Below are 14,428 nucleotides of genomic sequence, written 5' to 3' on the forward strand. Positions count from 1 at the left end.
CCAGGTGCTCTGATGCTATGAGCAGACGTAGCAGGGGCACATGCCAGTTGAGGAAGGCTGCTGTGGCCACCGCTCTGGAGAGACTTCAAGGTGGGCTGGCACTGACAGATTCTTCAGGAGGCATATCAGCAGGGATTTCTGAGATAGAACCAAATCTCTGAGCAAGGGGAGGAGTTAGAAGAAGACACTGGCACCCCATTACCTTGCCTCTTCCTTCTGCCGTCCCGACCACATTTTTTCTTGGGCCCATACCCAAGCAAAGACTCATCTAGATGGAAACCAGTCATCTATCATGGAGCCCTGACCATCAGCTGACATACCATAGGTGGTTAGAAAAATGAGGGCTGGCCTTATGCAAAGCTGCAATTAGGTGGCACAGCTCAGGGCCACCTGGGTGCCCTCCAGGCTGGTGCCCTACCTGGAGGCCACTGCAGCTATAGGAGCAGAATAAAACCACTCGGTAGTATTTTAGTTAAATGATCCAGAGATAATCCATTCAACACCCAGAATGCTGGAATATTTAAAGCAAATCTACAAAAACATTTTTGGGGGCAGTGGACGTTAATTCAATTTAAGAAACATTCTGAAATGCCTACTATATTTCAGGTTCTGTGCCACTTGAGGAAGATGCAATCATAAGCAGGACAGTTCCAGTCCTCAGGCTGTGTTCAGTCTTAAAGACAGAAGGGTAGGGAAGGGAATGTGTTCAGCTATTAAATTAAAAACCTAGGGGAAGGGGGTTGATTCTGTTACTGACTTAAATACACAAAGAGCACTTCAAGTAGATTAAGAATGCTTACACGAAACCAGGAAAAATATTTAGAGTCTACGTGAACAGCTCCTTAAAGTGAATTCATTTCTTAGTGCCCCCCAAATGAAGTGAAACAAGCTGTTTTCTTATCAGAGAGAAGCCCCTCTTCACGCCACACACACACACAGAACAAAGATACCTGTCCCACACAAAGGCTTATTTTCCACTCTTGTATAAATGTATTACACTTACACCTTTTTTATTAGTTATCTTCTAGGAATAGAGTATTCCACATAAATGAGTTTTTCTAGTAATTACACTTTCCCTTCCAAGCAGCAGTATTCTGTTTACTTCTGGCATTTGTTCATGGAAATTTTTAAAAAATATTTTCTAGTGTGCCTGGGTGGCTCAGTCGGTTGAGCGTCTGACTTATGACTCAGGTCATGATCTCACGGTCTGTGAGATCGAGCCCCACACTGACAGCACAGACAGCACAGGGCCCACTTGGGATTCTCTCTACCTCTCTCTCTGTCCCTCCCCTGCTCTCACTTTCTCTGCCTCTCAAAATAAATAAATAAATAACATTAAAAATAAAATAAAATATTTTCTAATTCTTTGAATTCTTCAGCAGAGGCACAGAGCACAGTTTGACCTATTCTTCACAACCCCGCAGAAACTCCTGTATTGTCCTGTGCTATGATACAAAGTACAACTCTGTGCCCCTGTCACACAGCCAGTCCCTCTCAGGACCTGGGACTCCCACCTATCACGTCTCCCTGAAGCCACTGATTTTGCTTTTAACCAGCCTTGACTTCAGCTATGAATCTGCTCAGTGGCTGGGAAACAACCAACCAAAAATTATTTAAGAACTGTGTGTTGGGGCACCGGGTGGCTCAGTTGGTTGAGCCTCTGGCTCTTGATTTCGGCTCAGCTCACGATCTCATGGTTTGTGAGCTCGATCCTCAAGTGGGGCTCCGTGCTGACTGCATGGAGCCTGCTTAGGGTTCTCTCTCTCTCCCTCTCTTTCTCTCTGCCCCTCCCTGGCACATGCACGTGTGTGCATGCGCTCTCTCTCAAAATAAATAAACTTAAAAAAAAAAAAAACTGTGTGTTAAAGGGTCAACAGGCACCGCGTATGTGTGAGGAGCTCCATCTAAGGAATGAGGACAAGGCTAGGGACGCTTTGGCATTTATCTGAAAATGCTCACTTTTTCTCCATACATTTCTGGTTTGGGAGTTTGGTTCTAAATCTAAGACTGTCACACGTCTGAGCCTCAGCACTGAATCTGTATATTTCATGCTAATTCTTTCTGAGTTCTAACCACTTATTGTGTTGAAATTTCAGTTTCACTATTTCTTCTTGTTCACCTTTTTGTTTCAACAGGAGAAAGGAGATTCACTTCTTCATGGTGGCATTACATATTTTAGTAAAACCCAGAAACAATCTAAATGTCCAATAATGGTAAACTAAATTACTGTATGCTGACTTGATGGAATGGGCAAGTGTTTTACTAAGCAAAATCATGTGAATCCCACCAAAAAACTGCACTCTATAATTATAACTACAAATCAATTTGAGTTATATGGATAAAAATGAGCAGAGGACCTGGTAAAATGAAAATAAATGTTATGTGGAGATTTTATGAAGATTATGTAGAAAGATTATGGGTGTATTTAAAATTTTCATGTAATGTTCTAGAAGCTAAAATCATAATATATTTATTTTATTTTACTTTAATATTTTTAAGATTTTATTTTTTTAGTAATCTCTACACCCAAGGTGGGGCTCGAGCTCACAACCCCGAGATCAAGAGCATGCTCCACTGACTGAGCCAGTCAGGTGCCTCTTAATATTTTCATTTATTTATTTTTTAATTTTTTAAAGCTTATTTATATTTAGAGAGAGAGAGAGAGAGAGAGAGAAACACAGAATCCCAAGCAGGCTCCGTACACTGTCAGCACAGAACCTGATGAGGGGCTTGGACCCACAAACTGCAAGATCATGACCCAAGCCAAAATCAAGAGTCAGATGCTTAACAGACTTAGCCACCCAGGTGCCCCATCCCCTTATTATTTTTTTAAGTAATCTCTATACCCAACATGGGGCTTGAAGTCAAGACCCTGAGATCAAGAGAGTCACATGCTCTACTGACTAAGCCTGCCAGGTGCTCCTAATCCTAATATATTGAAAATATCAAAGCAGTTACAGTGAGTTTTTGTTATAATTATTAAGACATTTGGCTAGTCTCAAAACTGGTAGTAATAGAAGATGCCTCTATTTGTGCTATCTTAGGAAAATCGAAATTGGGAAGGCTGTCCAAACAAGCAAAGCAATAAAATTTAACCTATTAGCAAACCAGTTATTTTGAGCTTGTAATGACACATTAAAATGATCATTACTCATATGCATTCTGGATATCTCCATTTTTCCCTATTGCTTGTGGAAGGGGAGTTTACCAGAATGTAGACAGCTCCATATGGGGCTCTCTGCCCCACACTGGGCAAGAGGCCTGGATTTCCTATACAACCCTGAGTTGTATATAACCCAGGCTATTCCAATATGAAGCCACCAAAAGTCCTTGCAGAAATACTCACTCCGGGTTTCATTTCTTGCCAGTTTACTGGGATAACTTTTGGCCGTTGGTACATATGGCTCTGGAGGTGGCAAATCAGAAATCGGATGGAAGTAGAATCTGCTTTCCCACTCATCTGAGAGAGAGAAACGAACAGTATCTTCAGTAACAATCTGCTATAAAGATTTATGTAATGAGAGAACCGCAGAGATCACTTCTAGTTGTATGCCTAGAAGTTTAAAGCTCAAAATGCTACAAGTCACTGATTAGCACGTCAATGGAATACAAAGCAAATCAAAGCAAAGACAGATAAATAATGCAAGTGACTTTAATTAGAGTGATTAGGACCCAGCCAGTCCCTCTCAGGAGCTAGGGGCTAAAGTCGGAGATACCTTTCTTCCCACCAGTGGGCAAAGAAGTAACTGGGGCCCTCTCATAACAAAGGCAGGGGAAACTGGTTTATGAACTGTAAACCATGGTGCCTCTTGACTACAGCCAACTGTTGAGAAAGGTAGATAAGGTAGGTAATAAGGTAAACTACAAAAAAAATTTTTTTTTCAGAATGAGTCCTGGGATCTTCTAGAAAGTTAACCAAAATGAGACTTTAACAACAAGAGAGAAAAATGAACTGCCTTTTTGAAAAGTGGAGGAGGGAGGATTACTACTTTTAATTTCAAATTATAGTGGTCTCTAATGGTTACTTAGATCAGAGCAGTGCAGTGTGATAAGAATGAGGTTCACAGAAACAAGAAATGTTAACGCAAGCACACAAACAACAAACACAAATTTACCATTCAGTTGTCCCATAGCCTGAAAATGTTTCCAAGGAGTTGGGACCCCACCTTACCTTCACCTGAAGAGTCTTGGAAGCCATTTCTAATTGATGTTGATGGTGGAGGAGGGGGAGGTGCCCCAGCACCAGGCCTGTCGGGAGGAAGAGGAGGCCTAGGTCCACTCCTGGCACTATCTACTCCACTCCTGGACGGCAACTGGGGGGTGGCAGGCAGGGCCCGAGATGTGCTGCCATTTCTGCTTATTGGAGGGGGTGGTGGGAGAGGGCCTGGAACAAAAAAAAGGACAACATTTAGCGCAATACCTTACATCCTACATTACTAACACTATGTCACCATCAATGTGCAATTATTGAACACCTGCTGGATACATGCCCTATAATTGGAAATGGTGGAGACTTTCTAAGAGAGTTTCGTCAAGCAATGAGTAAGCACATATAAACAGAACTGAACTTACATACACATGTTTGTGTATAAAGAGTGCATATTGATAGTTAAATGGCTGTTTTGGTTTTGAGACAGTACTGATACAGTTAGGTTGAGAACAGGTGATAATTAGTCCATGTATACTGACAGCTGTATACTTTAAAAAACACTTTATAATCCTTTTAAATAGCTACTGAACTAGTTTCTGTGACAATTATGAAATAAACGCCATTTAAAAAAGAATTACTGGGGTGCCTGGGTGGCTCAGTCAGTTAAGCGCCCGACTTCAGCTAAGGTCATGATCTCACAGTCTGTGAGTTCGAGCCCCACGTCAAGCTCTGTGCTGACAGCTCAGAGCCTGGAGCCTGCTTCGGATTCTGTGTCTCCCTCTCTCTCTCTGCCCCTCCCCTGCTCATGCTCTGTCTCTCTCTGTCTCAAAAATAAATAAAAACATTTAAAAAAAAAATTTTTTAAAGAATTACAAAAAGAATAAGATAGTTATGAAGTTATTTTAGGTCTTTAGAGGGACTAGATTCTTTAAATGCACACTGGTATTGCTAATTACACACGCATGTTTCCATGATGCATACAATCTGTTTCCAGACAAGTGGCATCAGGAAGCCAAATACCAATCATCCTGAGAATGGCAGGAGTTCCTTCTTGGTTCTTCCTCTTTGGGGTGGCAGACTAACAGGGAGCAACAAACAGCTAGTCCCTGTGCATGGCTACACATGCTGGCGTAGAGCCCTGACCCTGAGCAAGCTGGTTACTACATGGAACTTAATTACTATATACCTAAGAGCACCTGACAGTCATCTCACAGCACTCTTGCCAGGAATAAGTAGCCAAAAAATCAAATAAAAAGTACTCTTTAAGTATTTGAAACCATTTAAAAAAATTCAGTGGTATGGTAGAATCAGAAAATTTTAATTTCCTAAAAATAAAACAAAATTCTTCTTTTGGATAATACAAAAGAAACCTCTCTTGCTTGTCCCATCTTCCAAATTCAGAGGCTATTTGGGTTATGAGTAAATGAGAAAAAAAAAAAAAAAAGAACTTGAGCATTCTGATGCAAATCAAAATGGCCTTAGTAATTATTCCTGGTCTTCAGCAGCATGCTTTGCTCGCAAGATGCTGGCATTTTATGTAAATACATGTTATAGCTCTATAAATGTAAATATCTCTTATTAACTACAGAATCAGAAACCAACTGATCAGAAACCAAACCGAACAACCCACCCATTGCAGGTATCCCTGCCCGAAGTCTTGGCCCAAACCCCTGATGGGGGTGAGAGGCGTGCCCAGCCCTGGCTGGCCTCTCAAGGAGTCTTCAGTGCTTTTCCCAGCAGGGTTTATTTATTGCCCCATCTGTTTGCAATTGCTGGAGTCCCAGTCAGGAGGAGATGATTTATTGGGGGGCAAGTGTCTCACATGCTGTGGGTGAACTTCACTGGTACTATCGCTACATAACTGTCACTATATGCAAACTAGATTTCCAATATTATGGGGCCTGGTGCTATTAACTTGATCAACCTGGTATCTTTCTCTCTCTTTTTTTTAATGTAAATGTTCATGTTCCTAACTCTCCAACCTTCTAGGCCCCCTGCTCTAACCCTCGGCATGCATAACAAAAAACAGATTTCAATTTCTAATAATAAAATAATAATAATAAGCCATCATTGAATGGTACTGCGTGCTAGGGATTAAGATAACCACGATACATACTTGTCTCATTTAACTCTTACGACCCTGAGAAGTGTAGGGACAGCAGATGAGGCCTCTGATGTTGGAAGGTTAAAAAGCTCAAGTCAGGAGGCTAATGACTGCAAGAGTCTGGATTTGGCTCCAAATGTGTCAAATTCTAAAGCCCACACCAAGCCAACCCACCCCTCAAAATACAGATGGCCCTTGATGACCTCTCATAGGATCCTTGTAGGAATGTAAGTTGGTAAGAATTTTCAATTTGGCAAAACCTATGAAATCTATAATTTTTCCTGAATACCTGACCAAAATATTGCATTTCAAGGATTTAATCCCAAGGAAACACATAGAAATGTGCAAAAATATTTAGATACAAGAATGTATTCCTTGCATTGTCTGCAACAGCAAAAATCTAGAGATGGTCCATATGATTAAATAAATTAAGGTACATTTGTAGGCCATTATTATGCAGCCATTAGAAGTTAGGCTGTAGAAGAATAGTTAATCCTATCAGAAAATGTTAATGAGATTGTTAAATAAAAAACAAACTATCAAATAGTATGCATAGTGTGATACTGATTTTGTAAACATATATATGCATATATATAAATATACACACACATTTTATTTATTTTTCTTTCTTCCTTTTTTGTTTTAGTTAGCTCTATGCCCAACATGGGGCTTGAATTCAGAACCCCAAGTTCAGGAGTCGCATGCTCTACTGACTGAGCCAGATGGGCACCCCCATAAACCATACATTTTAAAAAGAATGAAAAGGGGCACCTGGGTGGCTGAGTTGGTTAAGCATCCAACTTTGACTCAGGTGATGATCTCGTGGTTCATGAGTTTAAGCCCCACATCGGGCTCTGTGCTGACAGCTCAGAGCCTGGAGCCTGCTTCAGATTCTGTGACACCCTCTCTCCCTGCCCCTCCTCTGTTCACACTCTGTCTCTCAAAAAATAAACGTTAAAAAAAAAAGTTAAAAAAAAATAAAAAGATTGAAAAGATAATAAAAAATGTTATGAATGATTATTTCTGGGTGGTGGTAGTGAAGGAATACAGATCATTTTTGTTGTCTTTATATTTTTCTGTATTTTCCATAATAAACAGACGTGATTTAGGTAATCAAAAGAAATAATAAATAGGGGCGCCTGAGTGGCTCAGTCAGTTAAACATCCAACTCTCAATTTCGGCTCAGGTCATGACTCACATTGGTGAGTTTGAGCCCCGCCTCGGGTTCTGTGTTGACTGTGTGGAACATACTTGGGATGCTCTGTCTTCCTCCCTCTCTGCCCCTCCCCTGCTCATGCTCTCTCTCTCTCAGAAATAAATGAACACTAAAAAAAAAGAAAGAAATAATAAATGTTACAGCTATATGTCACAGCCTATCCTATTTAGGGGAAGAATGAATCTGTTGATTTGTCTATTTGGTAGAGTCATGCAACCAGCTCTTCAATCACCTTGGGGGAAAACCCGTAGTGGTTAGATAAGAAGAAAACATTGCATTTCATTCATTGGACTATCTGTTCTCGTTTGTTCTTTGAAGAATACTTAATGAGATGCCATGATGTGCAGGGATCGGACTGAAGGGACTACTAGTAGCTTTTCAGATTTGTAGCCTACTCTCTGTGGCAGAGTGGTTTCAAGTAGTGGTTCTCAGACTTCGCAGAACATTAGAGTCACTGGGGAGCCTCCAGATATCTTGATGATCTGTCTGTAACCCAGACCAATGAAACCAGAAACCGTGGGGAAGGGACCCAGGCATCCATGTTTTAAAGCTGCCCAGGTGATTCTAGAACGTGGTCATGTTCACGGACTACTGGTTTAAAGAGTGTTTATTAGGTTTTTGAGGTCACAGGGCAAAAGGTTAGCTTCTCCTAAAGAAACATATGCCCGAGCTCTGTGCCCCGAAGCCTGGATCCTGCTTTGGATTCCATGTCTCCCTCTCTCTCTGCCCCTCCCCAACTCACTCTGTCTCTCTCAAAAATAAGTAAACATTAAAAAAAATTAGAACAACAAAAAAATGCCCCATTTCCAGGCATCCTGTATATATAATAAGGTTAAATTTAAAATGTAGATGGTTCTCCTGAATCCATCAATAGCCACTGTGTAATATAAAGCACCTATTATAATTAGGAGAGAGTACAAGCTCTAGGGAATCCTCATTTCATTTCATTTCATTTTATTTCATTTCATTTCATTTCATAGTGTCTCAAAGTTCTTCCCTTAGATCAAGCTGTCTCAGCTCTGGGCAGGGCAGTGGGGGGTGGGCACAGATGAGCTTCAGAAGGGCTTTCAATCCACGAAACAGCTGGCAGATTGTGAGTTTACGCTTATGAGCATTTCTATGAACAAAGGCCTATACCTTTATCTGATTCTCCAAGGGATTAATGTGCCAGAGATGTTAACAAACAGCAAAATGGACTCTAATGTTTGTCTTTAATGAGCAGGGAGGAGGCCTCAAAGTTTGACCGATGAAGAGAGCAGTACAGGAAAAGGTCATTAGCTCTTAAATAACTGCCCTTCTTGTTGGAATAATGGGTCCCTCTTGCAGGAGGTGGGAATTTATTTGCCCAATTAAGACAGCTGAAATTCACTTTAGGAAAGGCAGGGTAGCAGAGCCATGAGCATATTTCAGAACAGAAGGTGAAGGTTCTGGTCTCTTCCAATTAACTAGCTTGTGATCATTTGACTTTGTAAGTTACTCAGTCTCCTCATCTCTAAAATGCAGACAGAAGTAGCAGCTCCCCCTCCCTGCCTTCCTCCGAGGTTTACATGAGGTCAGGATGAAATCGAACGTGATAAGCGTCACTTAAAAGATCCGAGTGGCTGGCCAGAGAGTTCACTTAAGCTTCTGTTGGACTCCACTCACTTATATGAGGATTAGTGACATGGGGGCAGGCTGGGCTGTAGGAAGACAACTCACCCCAGGTGTTGCCTTACCTGATCTGCCTGGTGGGTCCCTCACTGGAGGAGGGGGTCTCTCATTGGGCGGGGGAGGAAGAGGGCCCGAACGTCCTGGTGAAGGTAAGGGGGGTGCAGACGAAGAAGTAAGGGACAGATTCCGCTGTGGGAGTCTTGGGGTTTCATCACTGCCACTGGAACCCGGAGGCAGGGGAGGAGGGCCTGGTCTGCTTGGTGGCGGCGGTGGCGGTGGGGCCTGTGAGGAGGGGGAAGGCCTCGGGGTAGAAGGCACTGGGGGCTTGCTGTTCTGAGGGGGAGGGGGTGGGACTGCCTCCCTATGGACGGAGGGCCTGTTGCCCACTGGAGGAGGCGGAGGAGGGGGTTTGTCATCCAAGGCCCTGCTGGGGGTAGGGGGCAGGGGAGGCCTGTTGGAGAAGGGTGAGGAGGAGCCTGAGGGTGTCTGGCGTATGGAGCCTCCTCCAAAAGCAGCACCTCGGTTTCCAGGGAAAGGGGGAGGAGTTGGCCCAGGGCTGGGCTGCCTGGGGGCCCCAGGCACTGGTGGGGACCCTCGGTTGTGCAGACTTGATTGAATGGGTCTTGGTGTATTAGGTACTGGAGGGGGAATGCTTTCAGGCTTTGCGCCCACGTCGGGCCTTGGGGGAGGCATTCGGTTCCTCTGAGGCTCTGGGGGACCACTTCTGTGGCCTGGGGAAGGCACAGGAAATCTCCCTGGGCCACTTGGGGGTGAGAAAGGTTTGGCAGATGTGGATCTTCCTCCCGGTGGCAAAACTGGGAGTCGGCTTCCTCCAGAATCTAAAGAACAGGAAAAAAAAAAATCCAGTTAGGAAATTAGGACACCTCCCCTTAAAGAAAATCAGAGAACTAGAGTGTATTCTCAGCTACTGGAAGTCCTTTCCTAGATGCCATAAAGTACAGGTAACTATCATTTATATAAATCAGATTCTGTGTGGTCCTTCCTGGAGTCAGAAAGACAGATCCCAGGTCCCTGTGTACCTGCTACTTCCAGGTTCTACAACCTGGCAGCTTTCAAAAGGATTTGGGACAGCTCTCTTGGCATTATGTGTGTACAAGAACCAGGAGAAAGTTGGGAAGGGTTCCGGAGAGATAGCCCTATTCATTATGAGAAGACGCTGCAGGTACATGGGATTTCTGCTAATGATTTTCTTTCTCTCCGTCCCCACCCCTGTCCTCCTGTGCCTGCACCTCTCCGCTTTGAAAAAATAACTTAGCCATGTTGGGTGAAAAATCAGTTTTCCCAATGTATAAATCTCCATATGGGTGGGCTTACCTAGTCCCTTTGAACAAAATTCCCAAGAGAAAGTGTAAAAATGTAATGGAAGAATCAGAACGGAAATAAAGAACTAACACAAGAAAAAGAAACTGTCAAAGTTTAATTGAAAGACAACACCAGGGGTTGGTCTTGATCTGCAAAGGAGGAGGAAACTACACAAGTGTTTTTCCTTACTGAGTCAACTTCCATTTCAGCAGTGGCAGGTCAGAACAACTCTATTATATCATTAATATTAAACTTCTTCGGTTCAACAAAAGGAGCCAAAGTTATGGAAAAAATTCAAACTACCACCCCAGAATTTCTTTTTTTTTTTTTAAACGTTTATTTATTTTTGAGACAGAGAGAGACAGAGCATGAACAGGGGAGGGGCAGAGAGAGAGGGAGACACAGAATCCGAAACAGGCTCCAGGCTCTGAGCTGTCAGCACAGAACCCGACGCAGGGCTCGAACTCACGGACCGTGAGATCATGACCTGAGCCGAAGTCGGACGCTTAACCGACCAAGCCACCCAGGCGCCCCCCACCCCAGAATTTCTTGGAACCCAAGGTAATTCTCAAAAAATGGTTAGTCTAAAAACTTCCACCATCTCACCCATAAGCTTATTAAGGTACTAAATATTTATTGAGGACCTGCTGTATATCAGCCATTATTCTACATGCTGAAAGAGGAGTAAACAAAATAGAAAAGATCCTGCTGTCCTGTGGTTTACATTCTTGTGGGGGAAGATACATAATAAGCCAGCAAACATAAAAATATTTTCAGATAGTTGTAAGTATTGAAAAGAAACTAAAATAGGTTGATGAGATGGAAAGGCCAGGATAGATGGGGTGGCTGAGTGGGGATGGCTTTTCAGACAATGTCACATTTGAGCTGAGGTCAGTCATAGAAAGGTGAGGAAGAGGTGCTTTAGGCAGAGGACCAGCAGGTGCAAAGGCCCTGGGGCGGGAATGAGCTTCAAGGTAAAAAACTGAGGCCTATGTGCCTGCGGCACAGTGAACATGGAGAACCTAGCATATGGACCCTGAGTGGCCAGCAGGGGTCAGGTCATAAGGAACTTTGAAAACCAGAGGAGTTCAGGTTTTATCTAAGGCACAGTAAGAAACATTTGGATGGATTTATACAGTGGAGTAACATGAACTCTAGACAGAATTTTTAATTTCAACTTTGGTACTAGAAAAAAGGTGTATTTCCCTTGACTGTGTGCTATAATTCTGTGTCACCAGCTTGTGATAAATTCTGTTGGAATTCCAAGTTCAGATTAAAGCTGCAGTTATTAGCCATGTATACATCACACAGCTAGTATTCCTTATGTGGATGGTATACTATGATGATGTATACATCTGGTATACCATTTTGCGCACGAACTTAAATTCCATCTTCATTTTATTATTAAATTTTATTTATTATTTTTGAGAGAGAGAGAGAGAGAAAGCACTTGAGCAGGGAAGGGGCAGAGAGGATGGGGGCAGGCAGAGGATCCAAAGTGGGCTCTGTGCTGACAACAGATAGCCCAGTGTGGGGCTTGAACTCATGAACAGTGAGACCATGACCAGGGCCGAAGTCAGACACTTAACCGACGGAGCCACCCAGGCACCCCTTCATTTTCTTATTTTATTTGTAGTTATCTTTTGCCTTAATTTCTTCACCTATTGCTAAAGTACTGAATGTCTGCTGCATTTGTCAGCTGCCTCCTTTTTGAAGTGGATTTTAAATAAGTAAATTTAAAGGTAAATGCAGGTCTGGCAAGATAGAATTTCTCATGTTATCAAGCCTCTTTTTTGACTTTGACCATTCAACTGCTAACTAGTCAGATAACCCTGAGGATTCAGTGGCTTTATCTTCATATGATTATGAGAATTTCATACTTTCCCAGCAGACATTAAACGATCACAGAATTAGAAAGAAAAGTCTTCCAGCATAATAAACATTAATACAGAAAGTTTTATGGTAAAATGTATCAAGCCTCGTGCACTTTGCAGGGTTTTTTATTTGGTCATGACCAGATTTTTCAATTTTTCTCTCTGCCGTCAGGTTCAAAGACAGTCCTATAGGACTCATTTCCCTGTGTCCCTGCAGAGAATATTTAGAATCACTGGCCCTCAAATGCCAGATGTCTGTCATGCAAAACACCTTTTCAGATTTAGTGCAATATGTAATTATATTGCATAGAACATGCTCCATAGTGTGTTTGAAAAGTGGCCCACAAGTATTTACTATACTAGACAGCTGGGTCAGGCTACCTCACAAAGAAAGGTGAATTTGCCAGGTCACCAGGCAGACTTTCCAGGGACGGCAAGTTCCATTTGCTCCTTCTTTTTCTTCCCACTCTAGCTCACCCTTTAGAAAAGTACAAAAAAGTACAAGTTACCCCAAGGACACTGGGCAAATACTTGACAGCTCAATGGTGCTGTCTGATTTTGATTTAAAAAAAAAAAAAAGATGCTACATAGAGTCTTTTTTATAAAACAGTGTTAACATTTCAAGCCACCTAAAATGTTTGAAAGGGCACAGTGCCTGAGAAGGGCTGCCAAGCCTTCCAACCACCAAACTCTGCCTCATCTTGTTACTAAGTGAGAAAGAAACTGTCCTTACCACTCTCCCTGTTGGCTGTGGATCTCAGCTTCGGCATCCCAGCCTGGAACAGTCCTCCCAAACCAGGCGGTCCACCCCCTCCGAAACTGCCACCGCCACCGCCACCGCCACCGCCACCACCAAAGCCACCACTGCCACCAGCACCAGCGCCTTTGGGCTCTGCGGAAGGAAGAAAACACAGTCTCTTCACCATGTACGAAAACATCACTGGAGTCCTTCACAGCCTGAGTCCAAGTAAACAATAAACAATGAGGACCAAACTGGGAGCCAGCTCAAACTGGGCCTGTGGGGGCCTACTGGGATTTCATTAAAATGCAGGATTTTAAGGACTCACCCTACCCCTGGTCAGAAAAGGGTGGGGTTTCTGTTCACTCCAGGGCAGTCACAGGGTCCCCGGGCCGGAGAATCAGTAATAGCTGATGACTTACCCCCACACCCCACCTTGGCGAGCTGCTATAGAGTTAACATCTGTATCTTAAGATTTGGTAAATAAAAGAATCTTCAAAGAAAGTCCAAAGGGGGAGGGGGGAGATACAATGAGAGGTGAGAAGAAAGGAAACTGTAAAAATAGAGAGAAGAAAATAAAATATCTCATAATTTTACTCCCTGGAAATGGAGGTTATTTTGTATTTTTTCTTGTTAGTACTTATTTCTAAGTACTTGTTAAGAAATTAAAAAGTTAAGTATATTTCTTGTTAGCTACTTACTAGTGCGCTTGTTAGGACGTATTCTTTCCTGTTAGTACTCTTCTATTTTATGGATTTTTTTCTTAAAATTAGGACCAGATTCACTAAAAAGCTTTTAGCCCACTCTTTTCACTTAACACTTTTTTGTTAGCATTTCCCGTGTCATTAAGTTATCTTTGAAAACATGAGTTTAAGGGACTGCATTGCGTTTTAGAACATGAATATATTGTAGTTTATTTGACCATCTACTTATTTGATGGCCTTGTGGGTTGATTTCAAATTTTTAATATCATAAAGCCCAACAGGAGGCTTAAACATTAAAAAAAAAAAAAACAATCCCTGCAATTTAAGATGGTACAAAGATTTTGTTTTATTTTACATTTATGTCCCTAAAACTGTGGAAGATTCTGAAATGGGCAAACAAACAACAGCAACAACAACAAAGAAAAAGAAAAAGATTACTAAGTATCCTGTCAAGGCTTTTGGGTTATTTTCCAGGTCTTTGAGCTAGTTTACAACTCTTTAAATTGTAGAAAACTGATAATAATTGTCCATAGAAATGTAAATTAGTTGTATCCAGTGGCATGAAATTGATTACTGATGGATTTTGCACCTATTTGTAAACTTCTTCTCTGATCTGCCTAATGAGTGTGGTACTTTGAATTCTCCTTTGAACTGGTAACATTATACTG

The 14,428-nt window shown here is 42.3% G+C and overlaps 1 protein-coding gene across 5 annotated transcripts in view; it reads right to left on the bottom strand.

Moving 5' to 3' along the window:
* The window catches only part of WIPF1 (WAS/WASL interacting protein family member 1), a 134,237-nt gene that overhangs the window by 13,260 nt on the left and 106,549 nt on the right, over positions 1-14,428 (bottom strand). For all 5 annotated transcript variants that reach the window (XR_015255326.1, XM_086718931.1, XM_086718932.1 and 2 more), the window contains 4 exons: positions 13,051-13,209; positions 9,186-9,959; positions 4,172-4,384; positions 3,347-3,460 (listed from right to left, as the gene is read on the bottom strand). Coding sequence is in view for 4 of the 5 variants with exons in the window: in XM_086718931.1 (XP_086575057.1) it covers positions 3,347-3,460; positions 4,172-4,384; positions 9,186-9,959; positions 13,051-13,209 (1,260 nt within the window). In the remaining variant the exon portion in view is untranslated. The remainder of the gene's footprint in view (positions 1-3,346; positions 3,461-4,171; positions 4,385-9,185; positions 9,960-13,050; positions 13,210-14,428) is intronic.

The sequence above is a fragment of the Puma concolor genome, chromosome C1 (genome assembly GCF_028749965.1).
Source record: "Puma concolor isolate L17-30 chromosome C1, mPumCon1.1.hap2, whole genome shotgun sequence".
NCBI lineage: Eukaryota > Metazoa > Chordata > Mammalia > Carnivora > Felidae > Puma > Puma concolor.